Below are 24,290 nucleotides of genomic sequence, written 5' to 3' on the forward strand. Positions count from 1 at the left end.
AATTGACATTGCTGATTATCCCCCAAACACTTCTGAGCAGTGTCTGGAAGGAAATGAGATGCTATCCAGGGCCAAGATTGTACGGAGGGTTGGGTGGGTACAGCTGCATTTTTCTAACCTTCGCCAATTACGTGGATCTCTCTGTTTGAGATGTCAAATGAGATCTATGATTGAGAGTAGATTGTACAGTTGTTCACCAAGGGGGATTCCCACATGGTGATTAAATGCTCTGCTAAGGTGCTCCTTTGTGTACAAACATCATTTCAGAAAACGTCATACACATATTTCTTCAGTCTGCTTGTTTCTGTATTGCACATACTACAGTTTCAGACAGATTTACTGGGGGTTCCACCATCTTGGTAAGTCATACAGTGAGAAGCACTCCCGAGTTTCAATCCCAGACAGGGGGAGGGGGCATCAGATGAGCAGTAATGCCATAATGTCGGGGTGTTGAACTTCTTCCAGCCCAAGGGCTGAATTCAATTTCAGAGAAGCTCTTGGGGGTCAAATTCCAGTGTTGGGCAGGTCGAAAAGCTATACACATTGTTTTTTAAACTATTTTGTTTTGGTCCTCTGCAGGCAATCACATTGAACAACTTCAGTCAACATATGTTAGTTCTCATCAATTCCAGCAAATGTCTAAAGACTTTCAGGCCTGGCTGGATAGAAAGAAAGAAGAACAGAATCAGTCCCGTCCCATCTCGACCAAACTGGAGTCTCTGTGGTCATCAATTGATGATCAGAAAGAGTTCAAGATGACCTTGTCTGACAAGATTAATTCTTATGAAAAAATAATTGCAGAAGGCGAAAGTCTCCTCCAGAAGACTCAAGGGGCAGAGAAGGCAGAGCTGCAGTCCCAGCTGAACTTGCTCAAAGGTAACTGGGATGAAATGAACAAGCAAGTTAAAGAAAGGCAAGATAAGTTAAATGATTGCCTGGAAAAAGCCCTCCGATACAAAGAGCATGTTGAGAACCTGCAGCCCTGGATAGCAAAGTGCCAAAGTAACCTATCTGAAATCAAAATGGGTGTAGATCCTGGGGAGCTAGAGAATTCCATCACACAGGTGAAAGCTTGGCAGAAGGACTTGGACAAACACAAAGGGACGGTGGAGTTGCTAAATAATGCAGCGGAGGCTTTACTCGGTGCCTGTCAGACAGATAAAGACATTATTGAAGAGGAAAAGGCACTGCTGATCCAGAAAATGGATATGGTGGCTGAACAATTACATCATAAAAGAGATGGTCTAGAAAAGATGGCTCAGAGACTGAAAGGGTTTCAAGAATCATCCAAGGAAGTTAAAGAGCAGCTGAAGAATGCCAGAGAGCAGCTAGAAGTGCACGATTCTCTCAAACCCCAGACTTACAGTAACAAACACTTGACAGTCATGCAGACTCAGCAGAAAGCACTTCAGACATTAAAGACTCAAGTGGACCTGACGAAAAAGCTCGCTCAAGAACTGGTGGTGGATGCTTCAGATTCGTCAGGTGTCTCTGACCTGTTACTGCAAGCCGAAGCATTAGAAGGCGAATACAGCTCTGTTAGCCAGCAGGTTGAGGATAAATGTTCCTTCCTGGAGACTAAGCTTCAAGGAATTGGCCATTTCCAAAACACCATCCGAGAGATGTTTTCTCAGTTTGCCGAGTTTGATGATGAATTGGATAGTATGGCTTCTGTGGCTAGGGATCTGATCACCCTGCAAGCACAGCGAGAGGATATCAAGGCATTCCTGAAAAAATTGGAGGAGCTCATAGCCAGTAATGAAAATGCAAACAAGACATGTAAAGTGATGTTAGCAAGTGAAGCTGAAGCTTCTCCTGATCTTGCGGGTATCAAAAGGGACTTGGAGGCTTTGAATAAGCAATGCAACAAGTTACTCGACAGAGCGAGAGCGAGAGAGGAACAGATTGAAGGGACTATTGACCGGATTGAAGAATTCTATAGCAAACTTAAGGGTTTTTCCAAACTGCTTGGGGAAGCTGAAGAACATGAAGACTCCCAAGGTCCTGTTGGAATGGAAACGGAGACAATTAATCAACAGCTAAACGTTTTTAAGGTAATAAGTCTTTTTCTCTATATAATTTTTCAAATACTGAATTGAAATGTTTGGGTAGATAAGATGTACAGTAATAATATGAGTGTTGCGATGTGAGAGCTGTTCAAAAGGACAAGTGACTTTACTCCGTTTTGGTCATAGATCATGTGCTGTGGCCACTCAGTGCCTTAGGAATTACATGCAAGTAATTTTGCATTTGTCCCAACAGAGGGTGCTTTCTGTCTGTTCTAGGCTCATTCCATCCAATGCATTTCCAGCTTGAAAACTAAGCCTTTTTTTAAAAAAAAATAAGCAAGATTCTTGTTAATAGATTAAAATATTCCCTCTAACTTTAAAGGAGAAATAAAAGAATATTGCAGAGATTAACACTTCAGTTGTCCAACAACTTAGCATTGCCACTCCCAACCTGGCGGGCCTCTAAATGTGTTGGACCACGACTCCCATTTGTTGGGAATGATGGGACTTATAGTCCAACACATCTGGAGGCCATCAGGCTGGGGAAAGGTGGCTTATGAACTGAAGGATTGTATTATCTTTGTGATATTGTTTTAAAGCATTATGCCTGTAGAAACATGCTCATAATTTAGCTTTGGAGCTCTTCAGCTTCCTGGGTTTTTTTCCTTCCTCTTTTTTCTCACATATAGGATGATGACTGGTCATTTTAAAGCTGTCTGATTAATAAGGCAGTTACAAATGCACTAAATCATGGAGTTGTATCCAGCATTGGGTTAACTTGAATCCAAATCGTTTCACTGGATCTACTCTAAGTAAGACTAACATGAGATACAACTCATGGTTATATCCAAGCACCCAGAAGCGTTTATAACTTTGGAGTGCCAGAAATCTAGAAATGGGGGATCTTTAAGGCACTTTACATTTCCTCTGCTTGCAATTGTTACCTCCTGCTCAGGACGCTGAATGCTGCATGATGGAAGAGTCTTTTCGTGCACAAACCACTGGATGTTGGGGTTGCACTAGGGCACAAGCAGCCCTGAACCCCTCTTCCGCACCTTTGCAAAATGCAGCCAGAATCTTTTCCCCAAGAGCAAGACAAAGTATAATGAACACAGTTTCAAGCATCCCACACCTCAGGCATTGTACAGGCATGTAGGAAGAAATAGATCCTACCTTGAATAGTGTGTTAATATCAAGCCATTCCAAATACAAGACAGTGGGGAGAAGAGCTGAACAGACTGTAATTCAAGTGTTCTCTCTGACAGCTGGCACATAGACATGTATCTGCACTGGATATTTATTTCATTTATTTATTGCACTTTATGAAAGATTAGTCCTACTGTGAAAGAGTGAAGGTGAGGTTAAGCAAATTCCTGGGTGAAGGCCAAGAAGACTGAGATAAGCATTTGTTCCAGGGGATTGTCCAAGAGTCATGGCCTGGGATCATGTCAAGGATTATGTAGTCAGGGGGATCTGTCCAAACTAAGTTCCCAGGATCAGGAAAAGTACCGATCAGGGAGGCAGGCAAAATGAAGAAATGTGGAGGTGAGGCGAGGCAAAGGCAATAGGCCAGTGTCTCTGCCATTGTTCTGTTGAAGGATAGTTCTGGTTTCTGTCTTGTAACCCAGGCTCTCATCCAAGAAAGCTGTCTGGCAAGAATTGTTTTCATTTCTACTGAATCCAAGGTTTCCCAATGACTGAAGGGAAAGAAATTAACCTGTATTGGACTCCAGGGCTTAAACTTTCATTCCATAATGGTTTAGCAGGGAAATAGAAATACCCTACCACAGGGGTGGGGAATCTCTTTCCGCCAAGGGCCGAATTCAGTTTCAGAGCAGATATCAGGGCCTGCATTCCAGTGGTGGGCAAAGGAAGTATGCTACCAAAAAACCCAGCATTTTGTAGCTTAAATCACTTACTGCTAGTAACTGAGGCCTCATCTACACCTAAGAGGCCTTCCGGGATGTGGAGGGAAGATCCCGGGCTTAACTGCTTCCAGGATCATCATCCTGCGTCTAAACACCATCGCTTCATCCCAGAACTGAAGAGAGACGTTCCTAGTGCGGTGTTTAGGTTTTTTTTGGGAGACGTTTGTGCAATTGTGGGGGCCCGATCCAGCGCCTTGGTAATAATAATAATAATGATAATGGAAATATTTGTTGCCCCAACACGCTGAGCCATCCCGGAATGGCAAAAATGCTGCCCCCCCGATGGACGCAGAGCCTCCCCCCTCCTCTGCAAACCTCCATGCCTGTTTGAAGAGCCTCACTACTCATGGAGAGGAGGGAGGACTTGGGAGCCCACACCACATTGCTCACAGTCCTCGGGGTTGTCCCGGGACTGCAGGAAGAATCGGAACAACCACAGTCCCGGTTATCCTGGGACAACTGAGAGGCTGTCCCTGGTTGATCCCAGGATCCCCTGTGCATCATTTGGATGCAAAGGGATGACCTCGAGCTGACCCCAGGATAAATGGCAGGTGTAGATTAGGCCTAGGTCTTAGGAGACTTACCACTAGCTCATCTTGCTTGCTATAGTTATTAATACTCTAGTAACAGTCAAACTAGATTACTGCAATACACTCAGCATGGGGCTGACCATGAAAAGTATCTGGAAACTTCACTTGGTCCAAAGTGCTGCTACCATATTATTATTTGGGCAGATGGAGCATATGATTCCAATATTATTTTACCTCTGTTGGCTGCTCATTCATTACTGGGCTCAATTCGAGGTACTGTTTCTTACCTTTACAGCCCTAAGCAGCCATGGTACTTAAAGAACTTCCTTCTCCTGTACATTTACTTCTGTACAATCAGCTTCTGACGTCTTGCTCCCACTAAAAGAGATGCGATGGGTGGGTACAAAAAGTAGGGCATTTCCAGCTGGACAGCCATCTGTCAGGTAAGCTTTAAGGTGGATTCCTGCATTGAGCAGGGGGTTGGACTTGATGGCGTTATAGGCCTCTTCCAAGGCTACTATTCTGTGATTCAGCCATGGCGCCAATGCTTTGGAATGCCCTCTCCAGAAAGCCCATGTCTGGCCCCATCAATGTATACATTTCACCAGCTCATTAAAACTTGGCTCTCTTGGGAAGGCGGGGAGGCTGTCTGAAGGTTGTTTGAAATCTCTCTGCTACTGTGATCACAGCGATTGTCCTGCTGCTGCCTGTTTGTTTTACTTACTGTATCCTTGGTGGTGGTTGTGCATTTCTTGTTGTTAGCAGCTTTGGGCTCCGGTAGTGGAGGAAAAGCCGGACAGGCCTTTTCCAAAAATAAATGAAATACAAGCAACCTTGCTCAGAGAGTTATTTCTCTTTACTGATTATTACAGCGATTCCTTTTTATGGAGTAGCAGTGCAAAAAATATATATGTAGTGACACTGATAGGAAGAGAGAAAACCACCTTTTCCCATCTACTAAGGTGGTGGTTCCTGAACCGTACACTGGGGCATGCTAGTGTGCTGTGAGACAAACTGAAGTGTGCCTTTGAAAATTAAAGCACCATATTGGATGTTCCCATCACTCAAGATCTGTCAGAGTAAGAAAACCCCACTTATCCTTGTTCCTTCTGCCAATATATGCAGCAAGCAGCATTTTCAGGGGGTGGGGGATGCACTGGAATTCCCTGTTGCAACCCAAACTACAGTTGACAGATGTAAAAGCATCCCACAAGACTTGCTGGTTCCCAGAAAGCTTGGCCTCTCCCCTAAGTCCTAACTGACTTAAAGTATGGAGAGTACAATGCCAGGGAGCAAGATTCACTGTGTTTTCCCATAGTGGCACGGGGGAATGTGCCTGTCCTTTGTTCTGGGAGTAAACTGGGAAACATCATAACTTTTCCAGTGCAAAATAAAATACTTAGAAAAATGCTAGTGCCCCAAGTATCAAAGTTTTGGGAAAGACTAGCTCAGTCAGTAGTTTTGCAATATGTGTGTGTGTGTGTGTGTGTGTGTGTTTGTCTGTGTTTGGATATCTTGAGCATGCTGAATAGTTTGATTATTTTTTAAAAATTGGCATGCTCTTTCTTAGGTTCTACCTATCTCCATCATCTTTGTGCAGAATAGTGCATTTTAGCAGCAGTTACACACCCAAACTCATAAACCTGTTGTTGGGCTGCAAAGATTAGCCTATTTCTTTGTCTTTAGCATCTGACATGGGTTATGTGAGGGCAACTTGGCTGCGTTTAAAAATACAGTTCGGAAGATCCTTTCAAACGACCTCTCCAGATCTGACGATGTGTATTTTCTTTTGCGAGAAAAATGTTGTTGTTGTTTTCCTGACAATTTGATATTAAAATGCATTATAGACTTTTCTTACATTATATGCCTTTTGAGATGATGGTGTGGGCTTCTTTCAGATGGTATGCAATACAGAACCCAAAGTAGTCATCTTCAGTGCAAGTAGTTAGTAGCTTGAGCTATTTAGAGGAAGCAGTGTATAAAAATGTGAAGATAAATGAATAAAATGAATAGCAAATTGAAAATGTGACTAGTGAAACCCTTTAGAAACTAATACCAAGAATGATGGCCCGCAGGCATACTTTTTACAATTAATTGTATGCAGTCTGGTATTTAGGCTTATTATTCTAGGGTTGTTGAAAATGTGATGGTCTAGTTTTAATTCTCAGGTCTTATCTATTGATGTTTTTCATGGGAAAAGAGAGAGGGGGTAAAAGAAAACCTCAAGAACAAATCTTCCAGTGTCTCCCATTGAAGCTTCATTTCAGTCACTTACAGTAGCTGGCATATTGTATTTCATGGTGTTCCGCTTTCATTCATTTTTAGCACAGATCTGTGTGCTTTAAAGAAACTACACATTGAATGAATGTAGACAAAAAGAAATTTCAGCAGATGAACCTACTTTACTTGGTTACACCATGCCGATTTCCGTACAAACCCCCCAACTGTTGAGATGATCCTGAAAAACAAAACCATTAGCTAGTTTATCTTTTGCCTGAATGTTTTAATGAGGTACTGTAATCTTGGGGGAGAGGAGGGGGGAAGAAATGAGGAAGCAGGATTCAATCGTTGTCATGTAATTATACTCCTTGAAATGTTTGCAAAATACTTCAGTAATAATCCCTCCACACATTCTTTTTATTAAAGCACATGGAATTGATGTCAGTCTCTATCACTGTATGGTTCATTAAGTTCCTTCCCCCTTTGTAGACCATTACTAGATGCGGCTGCTTTAAAGGGTCATTTCAATAGATTTCCAGCTTTCAAATATGTGTCAAGAGGTACCTTCTAATTGCACTTCATAGGAGATCCGAGCCTGGATGAATATTCAGGTTGATGAGGTTGAACTAATATTTAAATTGGTTTAGGTTGGTTGCGTAGATGGTGGCTTCTTACCTTGTTGATTGAATCAAAGTAGTGTTAACTCTTCCTGTGTCATGTGGGTGGTTTCAGATACAATTTCAAAGTTACATCTATATTTTATTGCTATATCAACCTTTTTGTAAACCTCCCAGCGAGCTTCGGCTATGGGGCGGTATATAAATTTAATAAATAAATAAATAAAGCTATCAGTTTTACAGCTTAAATGTAACAGCAAACCCAAGAAGAAGACTTTATTATCACTTTTTTTATTGGGGGAGAGGACTGTTTGCTTACAGACATTGTCCTTGTCCAGAGCTTTTTGTATGTTTTAGCAATCACACAGAGGTCCTGTAAAGTTGGGCTTCTCCATTCACTTAAATGGAAAGTATAACTCTATGCCATATCCCTTTAAATGGGATGTATAACACCATGTCATAATTTCTTCTTAAAGGGATATGACGTGGAGTTGTAGTTTTCGTTTAAAGGGATACAGTGTGGAGCTATACCTTCCATTTAAACAGATAGCTCTATGTAATATCCTTTTGTTACACACATTTAAGGTCCTTCCTTGGAAAAGAATAGGACACAAGCAACAAATCTATGCTCAGCTGACCATAAATGTATTCCAGATTCGGAGTGAGAGACCTCTTTCACAGCACACTCCTAAAGCACATTGCCAACCCAGTGCTGACCTGTTTTGCTACTTGAAACAGAGCCCAAGGGGGGATCTACACTACTGCTTTAAAGCGCTTTAAAGCGCTTTATAACAGTTTTGACAACTGTTGGGGCCCAGGACAAACTGCATATACAGGTTTCAAAACGTTTTCAAAGTGCTTTAAAGCGCTTTAAAAGCAATAGTGTAGACCCCCCCCCAAATCTGCCTCCCCCACCACCATGGCCAACAGTTTTTTAACGTCTTGCTGTACCATTCAGACACAAATTCCTGCCTTCGTCTACCTACTACTCATAGGGTTGCTGGAAGCAAGTCACTTCACTATGCTGCATGGCAGGGTTAACCCTACTGAGGTTTCTTCATGATGGTGTCGCACTGATTCAGTGTTTTCCTACTATTCTCTCCCCCTCCCCCATTTTCTAGTGCAAGACTAGCCATTGCCCCAGGAGATGCTATAAAGATGGTAGTCAGTAACCAATATTCATTGTAACAGGAAAACCATGTCTACCAGATCATTTTAAGTGGGCACATGCACACACACACACACACACAATCACACACACACATTTGTAGACTCATGTTAGAACCAAAATAAAATAAGAATAAATTCTCTCTCCTACATGTTAAAGTAGACAGACATTCCTTCTATGTCTCCCTATAGCTGTAATGAGATCACAAAGCTCTGTGTAGACAGGGGTTACACTGCTCTCTTTAATACTGATGAATGTGCTGCATATGCAGTGCTGTCATGTGGAACTTCACATGTGCATCTAAATCTCTGCATCTGGTTGATGGCTTGACATAGAACATAAGAACAGCCATGTTGGATCAGGCCAAGGGTTCCTCTAGTCCAGCATTATGTTCACACAGTGGCCAATCAGCTGCCTGAGGGAAACATAAATGCAGATCAGAAGTGAAAGCACACTCAATAATGAGAGCCACTGCTACTATAATCATTAATAACTATCATGTACATAAATCAACTAGGTGCGGTCCAATGTACTGCATTCCCTCTCCTTTCTCAAACAGACTGGTTCTAGAGAGGCCATAAGCAGAAGGAGCTGGGTCTAAAACGTTGCACAAAAGGAAAAAAAGCATGGACATTTTGTGCTAAGAGTGCACCAAAAAAAGAAGTGGACCAGAATATATAGAGAAAAGGAAGATGTATGGAAGTGGAGAACTGAGATGCGTGTTGGACTGGGACTCAGGAGATTCTGGGATCTAGTCCCACTTGGCCATGAAGCTCACTGGGTGACTTTGGACCAGTTTCTGATTCCATGCCTAACCTACCTCACAGGGTTGTTGTTGTGCGGATAAAATGGAGAGCAGGAGGATCATGTAAGCTGCCTTGGGTTCCTTGCAAGGGAAAAAGTTGTGATATAAATGTAATTTAAAAAGTAAAATAAATAAACTGTGCTAGATTGATGCCCATGTTTTTTTTAAAAAAAACAGACAAACCATTGGTAGATGAGCAGAGGGGATTTTTTTTCTGTTGCTGAGAAACCAGTTTGTGTATATATTTTGTTGCAATTGCAGCTGTTCTGTTTGGGACATGATCTGATAGATAGGGCTGAAAAACTAAGATTTCTTTTATTAAAAAAGTGTCACTGTATACTTTGTATTTGTACTCTTTTCAGTGCTTCATTTATTCTGTTTAGCCTTTTATTTTAATTCTACTTAGGATCCCTGGTGGTTCTTTTCATGTGTGCTTGTCATTGTATAGTTTGTAATTGTCTGAGGACTGGAAAGTGAAAATAACTCTACAATTATCAAGCAAAACCATTTCCATTGAATAGTCATTAATAAATTGTGTCATTTATTCATGACTTACTCTATTCAATGGAAATTGTCTTTCACAGAGACCCATTGGCTTGCTAAAACTCCAGCTATAGAATATGGATAACGCACATGGGTTCTAAATATCAAATTAAGGATGCGATCCTATGCACATTTTTACCTGCAAATAAACCCATGGAACTCGCTTGTGTGTAAGATCTGGCTGTTAATTTAATTTGACTTACAGTTTTACAGCTGCTAGTTTATAATGCAACTTGCCATTATTTGGAATCTTAAAACTAAACATCCAAGAGACTTAGATTCACACTTGGAATATTGGGAGGGGAGGAAAAGTAGCAAAGCCAAATAGCACATTTTCTTGGTGTCTGAGTAGAATCTTGTCCATCTTGTACAGTGTCAGGTTACCCGGTTAAGCAGTGCGTAGTACATTTGTTGACATTTTGAACTAATTAGCACAGTTTCCCACTCTACAGCTAAGCTATTACCCAGCCTCCTTTCCTCCAGAACTATGGAGCCCGGTCTGATACGTAGGGTGTCGACAGGAACTTACTCCTTTGTGTGTCCCCCCCCCCCCCCCGCCCTGAAAAGACTCAGCCTTGTTCAGAGACAAGACAAACAGTAAAAGTGAAAGATGGCTAAGATAAGTCATGTGGGGCAGGAAGCATAAGGGGGAAGAGCTAAGAGGTCAGGCACCTACTAATGCTCGGTTAGAATAATACTCAAGCAACGAATGGGATAGGAGCAGATGTTGCCTGAAGAATAGAAAGGGCGTTTCTTTCAGCTCACTATTGGGAGGAGAACTGTCAGACCATAAGAAACCCAGGGAGAGCCGGAAAGCTTATCAGCTGCACTGTGCAGTACATGTGAGCATTTATTGTTGGGAGCTCCTTTTATGCCTTCTTCCCTACAGCTGCGCTTCAAAACGAAGATAAAAACAGCGACTGCACTCTCTTCGCTACAGTTTATGCAAAAGTTCTGCTGAATTTAAACAGAATGTAAATCTGTTGTGCCTTTGTGCAGGAGTGGGGGAAGGAACGCTTGTAGCTTCTTGCCATGCGGCTGCCTTAAACGGGATAAGAAGTTTCAAGGAGTGCGTTTTGCAAGTGAACTGAGAAAAGTTTCTTTTGTAATCATTTTGTTTCTTTAAAAAGGTTTTTTTAAAAAAACATTTTTTTTTGGTTGGTCTGGCTATTCAGAAGACTCTGTATTCCCTATGGAACTTCTGTATGCACCACAGAGAAGCTTTAACAATACAAGAAATAAACAGCTATTTGAATTGAGATTATTTATAGCTGCTGCCAAAATAAATAAAAGCCTCTTTTATAATTATCATCATCATCATCATCATCATCATCATTACTGTTACTACTCTTCTGGATGTACCTTATTTTCCTTGAAGTCTTTCTCTGTGCCTTGGTCTCAACCGTTCATAGCTCTTCTGGGTTGTTTTTCTTGAAAAGCTTTTACAACATGGCTTATTTATAAAGGAGATGGAGTTTTGCAAGCCATTTAAATGGATTACAGTTAATCTGTCACCTCCTGAAGATAACGTACTGCCTGCTATAATGCTGATTCATTTTGAAGACTTAATCTGGAGATTTAAGACATACATTTTGACCTGAAAAACAAAATGGGATGCTATCTGGGAAGTTCTGAATATTTGAGCCATTTACGGATTTGTTGGGGTTTGTTCATTTTGTGCAGCTGTGTGTGTGTTCAGTTAGAATTTTGTAGTATTCAAAGTTTTTTTTGTCCTTCCCCTTTTCTTAAGCTCAAGCACTTTATATTTTAGGGTGGGGAGTGTTTAAATTACAGCCAGGTAAAAAGATGTTTTTCCTTTATACAGATGCACTGACTACGACCTTAACCGCCTCATAAATTATGTCCTGTATTTAGTACATATGCATCTTTCTGCTGAGGGCAAGTTTACTGTAGTTTTTCAAAGTGATGTTCTGATATCTTTTACTCTATGTGTGTTGCATGTCTCCCATAAGGCAGCAGAGTAGTTAGTACTAGATCTGTAAATACCCCCAAAATGGGGAAGCCGCTAAGCAGGCCAGACTGTTTACGTCAGAACCCTCCTTGTGTAGGAAAAGGTGATGATGAAGAAGAAGATATCAATATTGAAGACTGTTATGTTCCTCAGAGGTCAATCTATGACACAGTTCGACTGAACGAGCAGATTGATTCAGGTTCTAAAGGCAGCCTCTCCTCCAGGCATTTTTCGGATCGGACTTTGCCATATAGTCATAGAACACTGGATCTTAGTACCTTGTGCTCCAATGGTGCCCTTTCTTCCTCCAGTGTGTTTGAGCTCCGAGGACGGGAAGCTAATAAACTAGATGAAAAAATGATCTTTGATGCCCTTAAATTGAACAGTGACATCATTCGAACAGCTGGCTTGCCCAAAGCAAAGTATCACACAGAAAAGAAAGAACATAGGAGATCCTGGAGAATGCTTGTCCCACCAAATTTTTCAGACTATACAAATAAAAGTGACTCTTCAGTTGCTGGGACTCTTGATATGTTAGGTTTAGCAGCAACAGGCCAGGTCAAATATGGGACTAATTCTTTAACTTCAGAAGAAGATGACTCTGGTCTATGTAGTCCTCCAGCAGAAAGAGAAGAAAAGCAAGAGATGGTAGCAGGGCAACAAAATCAGATTAGGAGCATATCTTCTATAGAAGATATTCAGTTAGTAGGTAAATTCGGGGGGTGTTCTCCTACTATTTCTAGCAGCAAACCGCAAGTTTCATTGCTTACCTCCAGAAGTGCCCCTGTCAATGGACACTACCGAGTGAAATTGCAAGATGCTTCACAGACAGAGTTAACAGAACGAGATTCGCTCTGGAATTTTGAAGGTAATCAGGAGAAAGGAGGTGGACATTACAGTCCATTGACATATTTGCAAGAAGACCTCTTAGCACATGCACAATGGCTCCAGGACAGTGAGAGAGAGCATGATTTCACTTTAGACAGAAAGGAAGTGAGGAACAGCTCTGAAGGTAATGAGCCATTAGAAACCCATGACAGGATGATTGAAAAGGATGTCTTGGACATTTCACCTCAGGACATAGATATTTATTATGAAGATGCAGCTTTACATGCTAGTGATATGGAATTGGCAAAATACATGATTTTGCATGAAGCAGAGGGATATAATAGAATCCATTCAGATTCAGGTGAAATCGAATTGTCTAGTCAGGCTTTGGAACTTGATAATACCACGTGTTGTCAAAAAGCAAATCCAATGAGCACTGAATTCAATTTCTGTACTACAGGCAAAAAGATAGAGCAAAACTTGGATACAGTTTGCAATGGCGTGTTGTCTAATAAGGTAATTCAGAACAAACATGTATTGTCTTTAATATGTCAGTTGTCTTTTGCATTATTTAGGGTGGGGGCTTTTTTTGGGGGGGGGCAATTTCACCATGAATGCTTATATTTTGTTAATCTATCCAAAGAGGTCCCTAAAATCATTTGCCCAACATGTTATTAGAAGGCAGAAATGGGTAAGATGGTCACTTTAGTAAATTGATTAAGGGCAGTTTGTGACAGGGTTGATTACTTCCAGCTGTTTGGTGCATGGCTATTTAGTGTCCAGATGGTGCCTGTTACCCTTCATTTGGAATGCTTCCACTGTGCATTGATGTTCAGCGTCCCCACCCCCACCCCCTTTTAAACACAGTTTGTGTTTCAAGCAGCCAATGCCATTCAAGGGCAGATAGGCCTGATTTATTTAGCTTTAACATAATATAGGCTGCAGTCATTTACACACTTTCCTAGGGGTCAGCCCCAGTAGAGCTTCCTTCTGAGTAGACATGCATAGCATAACACTGTTAGTCATAAAGGTATAAACGACAAAGCTCAGATCGTTGTGGTTTCCAAAGTACACAGATTAAAGGCTTGTTGCATGTACTGAAATGATTTCCTTGCATCTTCATGCCAAAAAGTAGTTCTGAAATTGTGGGAGATGTTTTACAAGAGATCTTGTAACATTTACTGAGCGGTGACTGAAGTAAGGAAGTAGAGTGAAGCTTTGAAATAAGTAAGGGTGCTTGTGAAGTCTGTAATTTCTAGTGGTTTTTTTGTTTTTTTGGTCACTCCAGTCTGGTTGTGTCATAAGTTATTTCAGGGTTTTTTTCCTAAGACATTCTGGTAAACTCTGACCTCAGCTCCTTCTTTTTGTGCTTGTGTGTGTGTAAACAAGAGATTGGGAAGTAAAACTTGGTTTGGAATGCAATGTATTGTCTTTAAAAGATACGGACTTTTGAAATAGGAATAAGGTTTTGGCTCTTAAAAAACTGTGTGACAAGTTCCATACGCCTAAGGGGACTAGAGTTGAATTCCCCATGGCAAACCTCTTTGGAAATCAAAGGAAATTTTAAAAGTGGCTTGATACAAGGAATGGGGGACAATCTGTGTCTGCTAAAGGTCAAAGATGCCACCAGCTAGCACTTGTAGTACCTAAAGTAGCTCTCTGAAACTCAGCCCTTGTTTATTGCAGCAAGGTAAAGAGAAGTTTCCCATAGGATACCTTACTTTGTGGGGGGTGGGGAGGCAAGAGCCCAATGCTTACTGTCTTTAAAGTTCTGTATTCCCAAACTCAGCTTTAAAAAATGTTACATGTTTTTACCTATAATTATTGTGTTTCCCGAGAGTTCTAAAAAGTGCAATTCTTTTCCCATGGTGTTCTGCAAAATGAAAGAGCTATTGGGTGCACCAAAAATAGCATTATGCTAGTACATATGGTTTGCATTCTGCTTTCTGTGTGCCTGAGTGCAGACCTCTATTCTGAGGTAAACTTACTGTGAGGGAAACGTCATGGCATGAGTTTTTATTTTTAAATGCAAAAAAGTCCTAATTGCAAGGTTTTCTAATAAATCATAATATGTGTATGCTAACTTATTTTCCACTGGTGTCGAAGTGCTGCATTAACCATTTTGGTGAACAATTTGTGCCCCTCATTTTTTGAAGAGAAATGTATAAATGTTTAGTTTTTCAGACTTTCTATAATTGTTTTATTTAAAATCTCTATGTGTATCAAATTGTTGCTTTTTAGATATTGTTGAAAGTAATTTAAAAGTTTTGGGTTATACCTCATATATCTTGTTTGAGGAAAAGATGTAAACATGTCTTGCTTTCAGACTCTTCTAGTAACTGCAGTGTCCTGGACTTCTTGAATTTTGTTTTCAGCTCTTAGATAGTATGGAAGCTCGTTGGACATTTTGGGACTTTCAGGCATAAGTCTGAAAATGGGACAAGCTACATATATACAGGTTTCCCCTGACACGTACATTAACAGTCTTAGATTAGACAGAGAGAGGATTCTAGGACGAACTTAAAAACATATCTATGCATGCAAGATGCAAGACACATTCATTAGTAATACTATAATAATACTATAGCTCAGTATTACAATACAGTTTCTTTATAATATATTACTCATCACAGTGAGTTTACTGCCAGATAGAGGAAAAGAATGGAGTAGTTACTATAAGGATAAGAAGTTGTAGGGCCAAAGGTTGTGTATTCTGTTTTCATAATCTTCCCCTTCTTATTTAATGACTGCAGAATATTTTGTAATTTGCCCATGCATGTCCTCAGATAAATCCCACTTAAGTTGGTGAGTTGTTATTTCTGTTATGATGAACTCATTCAGTGCAGTGTCCTTGGATTGATTGCCAATAAGGACCACCTGTGAAATTTATTTATTTATTTATTTATTTATTACATTTCTATACCGCCCAATAGCTGGAGCTCTCTGGGCGGTTCACAAGCTCTCTGGGCGGTTCACATTGTCCTACTCTTTGTCTGTTTCTTCTTTAACAATAACTAGTCTGATCATAGAAAGGTAGTGCTGCTGTAGCTCCTCAGTCACAAGATCAGTTAGTTCATCCTCTTGCGCCATTACTAAGACCCAAACTGCCATTGCCCTTGGTGTTTCTGTGCCATTGTGGCCCACAAGACATTGCATTCTGCCTCTGTGCAATCATGATTGGGGGGGTGCAGACCCCTCCCTGCCTCGTTGCTCACTTGGCCAATAGCCGGCCAACACCAGCTCCTCCAGCCAGAATTGAGATTATTGGACCATGGCTTAATCTAATCAAACAGGATATTGCACTATGAAAGTGATATATAAAAGGCAGGAGCCACACCAAGCAGGATATAACAGTATGAAAGTGGAATATGGTATGTGTCAATGGGCCCCAACAGTTCTCAGTGCACTTCAACACCCGCTATAAAGCAGTAGTGTGGCTCCTGCCTTTTATATACCACTTTCATACCACTTTCATAGTGCAATATCCTGCTTGGTGTAGATTAGGCCCATGTTTCAATTGCAGGCATGCATGTCACTACCTGCACTACTGCAGCTTATGCTGACTCAAGAGGACTGATCTGTTAATTTCCCCTCTCCAACCTTAAACCTTTCACACGTCCATCCTAATTAATACTTTTACGTACTCAGGTTTTACTCAGGCTCTGGGTTATCGTCTCTGATGTGCATATGCAAGGATAACTCTATCTGCATGATGTTACCTAGTCCCAAGAAGGATGGGTCACAGAGATACATGCTCTTGTGACAGAGTTAAATGCTACTTTAAAAAAACTGCTCTGTCTTAAAACTACTACTTTCTCCAATATCCAATCCTCTTCAGCCTGGCATGTGTGCCCACAGAATACACCATTTGCTTTAAAGAACTGTGTTTTAACATCTACATTAGGAGGTTTAAATATGGGCCACTTTGTTTGTGTCTTCCTTTTAAATATAATGTGTGTTGTAGCTTTTGTAATAGCAGTTTGTTTACTCTTATTTACTTTGCTGTGTATGTAATTTGCCTTGAATTGTTTTGTGTTTATATCATTAAGCGCAATTTTACATGTATACTCTGTAGCTAAATACTATCTTTCAACACTTTGCTCAGTAAATGCTGTGTGTTTTTTACTACTGATGTTTGCTCCGGTTGTTGCTTGTGCTCAGCATGTTCCAGACTTTGTAGTCCAAATGTCTCTTTGCCTTTTTTTATCCACAGGTATTTGAGAAAGAAGAAATTGAACCACTACAGGTTAAGCAACAGGAGGTAAATTGGTTAGGTCAAGGCCTTATTCAGAGTGCTGCTAAAAACGCTAGTACTGATAACCTTGAGCGTGATCTTGAGGACGTTAACACAAGATGGAAAACTCTCAACAAAAAGGTAGTTAAATTATATTTTCACTGTTCTTGGTTTGTTCTTGCTTTTGTTTTACTGCTGGTTCTTGCCACATAGCTAATATTAAATATTTTTCTAGTAGGCACTTTAGTAGATAATCCTCTATTTCCCATAGGCTTTTGGCTCCTTTCCAAGGAAATTTAAATAATTCTGTGTGCCCATTTGATAAATGGTAACCTGCTTCTGCCTGGAGCTCTACATGAAAACAGGAGCACATACGGAGCTTCAGACTGGGGAGATAGCATTTTGCTATGTAGATCCCAGAGGATTGTTTTATTAGTGTTAGTAATTTATACTTCATACAGTTTTCTATATTGTGCTGATTGGAGGCAGCCAAGTGGACATTTTGCCTATTGTTCAAATAAAGATGCATACGTGAAAGAGTGCAATGAAGAGCCCTGGGGATTATCTGTTCCTCCTAAGGCATATCTGCTTCACACTTTGAAAATTTATGGCTTACCGAATAGAGAATGTTATAATGTTTATACTGTATTGACATAATTTAAATAATGACCAAAGTGCACAAATCAATGAAGAGTTATAGAAATCAGAAGATGCTAGATTTAAAATCGGCATCCTTTATTCTAACACCTCTTATTTACCCAAAGTCATGTTTGACAGATAGGAGAGCGGTAAAGGGGATATTATTTACAATGTCTGGGTTTGTTTGGCTTTTTTTGGTTTTGTTTAGGTTGCTCAAAGAGCAGCCCAGTTGCAAGAGGCATTGCTCCACTGTGGGAGGTTTCAAGATGCTGTTGAGTCTATACTTAGCTGGCTCATTGACACAGAAGAACTCGTGGCTAATCAGAAGCCTCCATCTGCTGAGTTTAAAGTGGTGAAGGCCCAAATACAGGAACAGAAAGTGAGTGGAAGTTATTTATCTATTCTTATATTAAAGATATTTAATTTAACAAGCTCTTCAATGGAATATATGGATACCTGCCTAATAATGTGACAGAGGTGCAATTGCAAGAACCCTTAAAAGAACTACCCTCCCATTGTCCACTTTTCCCTGTTACTTAATTGGGATGATGGAGGGGACAGAGGGAGAAAAACATCTCCCTTTCCCCTTTTCTGTCACTGGCACCACTATTCCTGCACCCTGCCAATTGACCAGGTAAGGAGAAAATAAAGGAAGATAAAGAGCTAGGTAGGTTCTTCTTGTTGGAGAGGTGCCTCTTCCACTCTCTCATGCCTCTCCTGCTCCTTCTGCTCATTTTTCCTTCACAAAAAGAGACCCGAAAATCCAAAAAAAAATTGCTGAATGAAACACGGCGCCATTTCCTGCTGTGTGCAGGAGAAGCAGCACAATAAAAATCCCCACTGAATGGGCCATGTGGGCATTGCTTTCTTCCTCTTTCTTCCCCATGTGAAGAAAGAGGAAGCTGTTCGTCCCTATTGTGGGGCAGAAGCAGGGGGCAAAGTGATGGTAGGGAAACCCAATTCCCCCTGCTCCCCCTGATGATGCTCTCTGTCTTCCTTCCATCAGGGAACTCAAGGCAGCATTCATAGGGTTCCCAGGTGGTCTCCATCTAGGCAGTGACCAGAACCAGGCCTGGTTAGTTTCAGCAAAGTGGTTGCATCATTTGCCTTCAAACCATGCCTTGGGGCATGTGGATTTGCTCACTTCATTGAGATAAATGGAAGCTTATGTGCTTTGGGGGTGGGGGAATGGGACTTGTTATATGCAGCAAAGCTCCCCTGTCTGTAAGCAATCACTTTATTAGTGTGTGTGTGTGTTGCACAGAAAAGTATGAAATACCTGTGTTGGGTCTTGGCATCGTTTATCTTTCATTTACACTTGGATGAAAATGAAAAGGGTAATTCAAGGATCAAAAGCAGTGAGATGTATAAAACCGCAACACAGAGATGGTGAAAAAATTAAATTTCATACTGTAGAGCTACTCCCTTTGGTTGAAATAAAGTTCAAAAGTTTGTCAGAGCTTCAATCCTCTTTTATCATTTTGACAATCCCTTCCTCCCATTCCTTGTACCCACATATGCCACTCTGTGTGGGGGCAGACGAGCTTTTCCATTCCTTGCTCTATGTGTCTTTCTACCGATAAGGATTAGTGGGAAATGAATCTGTGCCTGCATTTCCCGCCCACCCCTTCATCTCCTGCTGATTTTGTTCTCAGTAGAGTTTTGTAGAATCTATTTTGGATTTCTGATTTAGAGCAACGTCTTGGTGTGCCAGGAGTCCACTGTATTTTCAGCTGATAACAACAAAAAAACCAGCATCAGGTTTTGCAATAATTGCTTGTAACACCATTAGAGATAGAGAGTAACACTCTCCCCTTTTTTTTTTTTTTTTAAAAAAGGAATGTTAATATTAAATACTAATTTGGCAATAGTGGAGCAAACATGAAACTCATCAGCCAGATCCATAATCACTCTACTTACTCTACTCTTTAAAATAAATGTATGGGCAGGAAAAGAGCAAGTTGTAGCACATATAGTAGGAGAGAAAGTCATGTTCCGCAAGCAAGCTAACAAAAAGGTGGAGGAGAGTTTGGCTAAGATATTGAAGGCAACCCTCAGAGAAGAGGCACTGCAGGATGCTTAATGAATCAAGTATTCAGGCTGTCTGGACAAGTGAGCAGCCAAAGACACAGCTGTGCATTAGGAAATCTTATTGGAGATGATCATGCATATACTGAAAGTTAGTTTGGGATACAATCCAGAGAAAGTTAAACATGCTTTATTTCCCATTAAAACAACTGGAACTTAGGCAAGTCCTGAATTGTGTTGAGTGTATCTAGTAGTTGCAGTCATCAGCATATTGAAGGTTTTGCTTTTGAAAAGTCGGGGAGCACGTTAGGACTTGCTCCCTCGTTCAGGTGTTCTGTGAAAATACAAAATTAACATAATAAGGTTGTGCTGTGCACGCATTCAGCATAGTAGGCTGCTTAAGTAACATCAACATACAGTGGTGCATCAATTGTACCATTTCATTATTTCTGCCTTCACACATTTGCTATAGTGCCTATATGGTGCATACGCATCGCACCTGGAGTCCTATGATGGTATGCCAAATAAAGTGCAATTTCTACCCCTACATTTTGTGGATCATGCTTTATTGGGAATGTGCGTGTTATATGCCATGAGCCCTTATGGCAAGCTCATGGAGGCACTAGGTGTTGGGGAGGCAGATATGATGTTTTTGCTCCACTATGCATCAACTTTACCAATTTGCTGAATGTATGGTTATCCTTAATACCCTAGTCAGCAACTAGTTTTTCAAGAAGAGGGAATAGAGAGTGACTGGCCAGACCCCCATCTTCCAAAGTGGATTGCAAATCCTGTTGGCACAGCTACTGCTTCTTCCACATTGGCCTTCTTGCCTTTGGGATGGCAACTGGGGCAAAGAAGTTAAATTAGTTTTCTTCCAGCAGCCTGCTTTGACTCGGGGTCTCCTGTTGCTGTTCACTACTTTGATATGTGTTCTTTTGATTCTGAAAGTGGCTTTCCTAGGATGCCAATATTACATTTGACTAGGCAGATCTATGATAGTTCTATATGTTATTTTTTGGCTTGAATCTGTAGTCACACTTACTCTTTGATAGAATGCATCCATGTCTTTTGAAATCATAATGAGGTGCTGTCATGAGTTATAGAATGTCCCAATTGTGATATATATTTTTGCAACTGTAAGCATCTTCCTTCATAAAAGGCAATTAATGTATGGCTATTGTTAGCCTACTCTGAGCTTTCAGTATAGCTTTGAATAGAAATAAGAATAAAAATGTATGGAAAGAAGCTAGAACTCTACAGCTGGTACTAAGATTGACTCAGTTTGCCATGTCTAATAATAATTACTTATTTATGCAGTTGATGGCATTTGCATTATAATACTGGCAACTCATCCATTTTCTGCCATCTCAAAATTGTTCCTTTAAACTGACTCCTTTTGCCAGTAAACCAAGCCTTGAAGAATCTGCATCTTTTTACAGCCTTGTGGCAAACAGTCATTTCCTGGCAATTTGATTTTTGATTATTTTGTCTCCAGCTTCTCCAGAGATTGCTGGATGACCGCAAACCCACTGTTGAACTGATCAAGCGTGAAGGGGAGAAAATTGCAGAGTCAGCAGAGCCCGCTGATAAAGAGAAGATCTTGAAACAGCTGAGCCTCCTGGACAGCAGATGGGATGCATTGCTCGATAAAGCAGAAACGAGGTACTTGAAATGTTTTCAACCACACATGAGGATAGCAGAGTGCACTCCTAGAAACAGCATGGGGGGGTTCTATATAATTTGAAGCTATATAAACATTTTCATTCTGCTGATTGTAAGATAGAGTCCAAATTGAGAAAATGACATTGAATACATCACAGTGTTTATTTTTAGAAATGCAAGTGTGTTGATCCAGTAAAATCAATATCACATGACTCTATTAGTAAATTGATGGATGTCTGGCATGTGGACATAGTGGGCTCTAAAATGGGCCCAGGAAGAGGACAAGTGTGAAAGGGGGGGGGGGCTCCAAGGTATGCAGCACTTTTTAAAAAAAAAAAAAAAAAATAGAACCCTCGGCTCTGCCAAAGACCGAATTGGCAAGAACAGAGTAATGCGCATGCACTCTGTCCTGATGCTGCCTACAAATATCAGCAGCATTGCTGGGCACGAGTACCAGCTTTCAGTTTGATCAAGATGGGAATTAGCTGAAGATGCATGGCTTAAAATGGGAAGGGCATTGAGTTCAGAAGAGGTACACTGTGAGACTTCCCTCCTTCAAAGCCAACTAATCCACCCCCCCCCCCCACAAATGAGACTTTACACTGCAAAGGCAAATGCCCCTCCCTTAGTTTAAAGGAGCGTGTGGGAGAGGAATTGGTCTCAGAGAATGAGCATCATCAAGCATGTGTCTTCCAAACCCAACACATCACCACCACCACCACCCCACCAAACCTGTTGTGGACCTTTTCCCTTTATTATTATTATTATTATTTATTTATATAGCACCATCAATGTACATGGTGCTGGCTTCCCAGCTCAGTCAAAGAAAAATGCAAAAGCAGCTTTGGCTGTGGGGATGTTGTGGGGATCCACATGGGCAAGCAGGATTCTGGATTGGAAACATGCTGTTTCAGAAAATATGGCCATAAAGGAGATGCACATCCAAATGCAGGCAGAATCCATCTGTACTGCACTGATTTCAATGAGATACACATCCAGAATGTAGGTGAGGATATGCATCCGAGGGTCTAACTCAGGAGTAGGCAACATGATGCTTGAGACATGTGCCCCCAGACAACATCTTTGGTTTCCACGGAGACACCTGACTCCTCTATTACAGACAGCTGGGATTCCTTCAAAGCAAAGCAGAAGCCTCTAGCTCCTGCCATCTTAATTTCCCATGAATGCCTCTGGGCAGATAATCTGTCCTTTGTGACTAGCCATGCCCACCACCGCTGGTAGCCATTTCATGGATGTGCCCAGAACAGTTTCTCAAATTTCCAAATGTTTCCACAGGTCCCAAAATTACCTATTCCTGCTCAGACCACAGGATCTGTTTTTCCCTCTGTGTTACTTAAAAGCCCAAATCAGCCGGTTGAGGCTGATTTGGCTTTAAAAATTTATTTATTTTATTTATTTATTACATTTTTATACCGCCCAATAGCCGAAGCTCTCTGGGCGGTTCACAAAAAAAACACATCCAGTTGCAATTGGATGTACATTCAGATTTACATCCCATTCATTCCCATGGTTTCTGACCCTGTAGGTAATCAGAGTAAGCAATACTGCTCCTGCACACAAATCTACTTAGCTGGATCAGGGCTGGAGAGGGGAGGGGTAAAATACTCCAGAGGGGATAGCAAATCCCACACAAAAATATAATAGAAAGAGGTGAGATCAGTCAGGGACAGCTCTACCATTTAGCAGAGTGAGGCAATGGCCTCAAGAATATGATTTTGGGATATCATGGAATGGCAGGAAATTGTTAGCTATTTATTATTTATTTATTTATTACATTTTTATACCGCCCAATAGCCGAAGCTCTCTGGGCGGTTCACAAAAATTAAAACCACAATAAAACAACCAACAGGTTAAAAGCACAATTACAAAATACAGTATAAAAAAGCTATTACTATTGTATTTTTACTGCCAGGGAGGAGATCAGTGCTTGTGGGATTTTCTGTCTCAAATAACTTGGCTGGCCTTCAATACTAAGCACCTTGATTGGGGTGGCATTTGCTGCTCCATCTCAGCCAACCTGGGAGATTTGCCTCCCAGTGAGATTTGCTTGCCATGAGACTTGCCTCCCAGTTCCACACTTGTCTGTATCATGATAACAACCCACCACCTTAGTACAATTTGTCACTGACAGTTTCCTGCTAATATTCATTGAGGCATGAAAAAAAAAGATATTGAGGACTGGGAATTTATACATAGAAGATTGGATCCAGACCTGCCCTTCCGCAAATGGAAGAGCTCCTTCTGTTCCCAGAAGGGACCAGGATCCAACAGATGCTCCTTCTGCAGGAGCTGAGAAAAAGCAACTTTCGCTCATTACCCTTTTACCCCTAACTGACCCCAGTACCTTCTCCCATGCTATGCTGGAAGGTTGCCAGAACCTTTGGAGCAGCTTTGCAAGGGGCACAGAAGAAGAATGAACAAATAAAAATTGCCTCCCCTGCCTCTTGCAGGAGGGTCCTATGATGAACTCTGTCCATGGATAGTCTGGAGCCAACCCAAATATTTCAGTGATAGCAGAGATATCATTCACATTTTAGTGACCTCAATTACTTCACTTGTATTTTAGCAGAATAATAATCCTGTGTGCAACCCATCTCAAGTTCATATTTCATCTCATTGGATGGAACTATACATCACAAAGAATGTCATTACGCAAATTTCTTTTCCTCATTGGTATCATTGGCTGTCACTAACAGGGCACAGAAATACTCACCATACCAATGACAGCACATAAGAGAAGTTTGAATCAAACAGAGCAGAGGTGAATGGGAGAGCTGCCATGTTCAGCGTTGGGTCCTTCTTCTTTGTTCACATGGAGTTATGTCCTTTGTACCAGTGAGATTTAATTTAGAACGGTGTTACTGTTCAGTATAAGTGCTTCAGCTGATCTAATTATTTCCAACTAATCGATATGGGAGTAGTTAAACTTAATGTGATTAAGCAAAGGCTATAAAATATTACAACCTTTTGTTGCGTTTGTTTAAATGCATACTCATTTTTGGTTGTCGGTTCACAGAGTGTTATTTCTGGAGAATGGATTTGTCGAAGTTTTGAATACTTCACACATGCCTCATTTCAAAACT

The 24,290-nt window shown here is 40.9% G+C and overlaps 2 protein-coding genes across 12 annotated transcripts in view; both read left to right on the top strand.

The window, feature by feature from the left end:
* DST (dystonin) overlaps positions 1–24,290 on the top strand; it is a 391,150-nt gene that overhangs the window by 289,567 nt on the left and 77,293 nt on the right. For all 11 annotated transcript variants that reach the window (XM_063125032.1, XM_063125037.1, XM_063125036.1 and 8 more), the window contains 4 exons: positions 580–2,054; positions 16,834–16,995; positions 17,702–17,872; positions 21,020–21,186. In XM_063125032.1, the coding sequence (XP_062981102.1) occupies positions 580–2,054; positions 16,834–16,995; positions 17,702–17,872; positions 21,020–21,186 (1,975 nt within the window). The remainder of the gene's footprint in view (positions 1–579; positions 2,055–16,833; positions 16,996–17,701; positions 17,873–21,019; positions 21,187–24,290) is intronic.
* On the top strand, positions 11,483–13,595 carry LOC134397954 (uncharacterized). Its single transcript, XM_063125045.1, has one exon. The coding sequence runs from the start codon at positions 11,835–11,837 to the stop codon at positions 13,296–13,298; it is 1,464 nt and encodes a 487-aa protein (XP_062981115.1). The 5' UTR covers positions 11,483–11,834; the 3' UTR covers positions 13,299–13,595.

Source organism: Elgaria multicarinata, chromosome 4 (genome assembly GCF_023053635.1).
Source record: "Elgaria multicarinata webbii isolate HBS135686 ecotype San Diego chromosome 4, rElgMul1.1.pri, whole genome shotgun sequence".
NCBI lineage: Eukaryota > Metazoa > Chordata > Lepidosauria > Squamata > Anguidae > Elgaria > Elgaria multicarinata.

Bases quoted from the DNA above. Each gene is read 5' to 3' on its own strand.
- LOC134397954 (XM_063125045.1), top strand. From the start codon at position 11,835: ATGGGGAAGCCGCTAAGCAGGCCAGACTGTTTACGTCAGAACCCTCCT.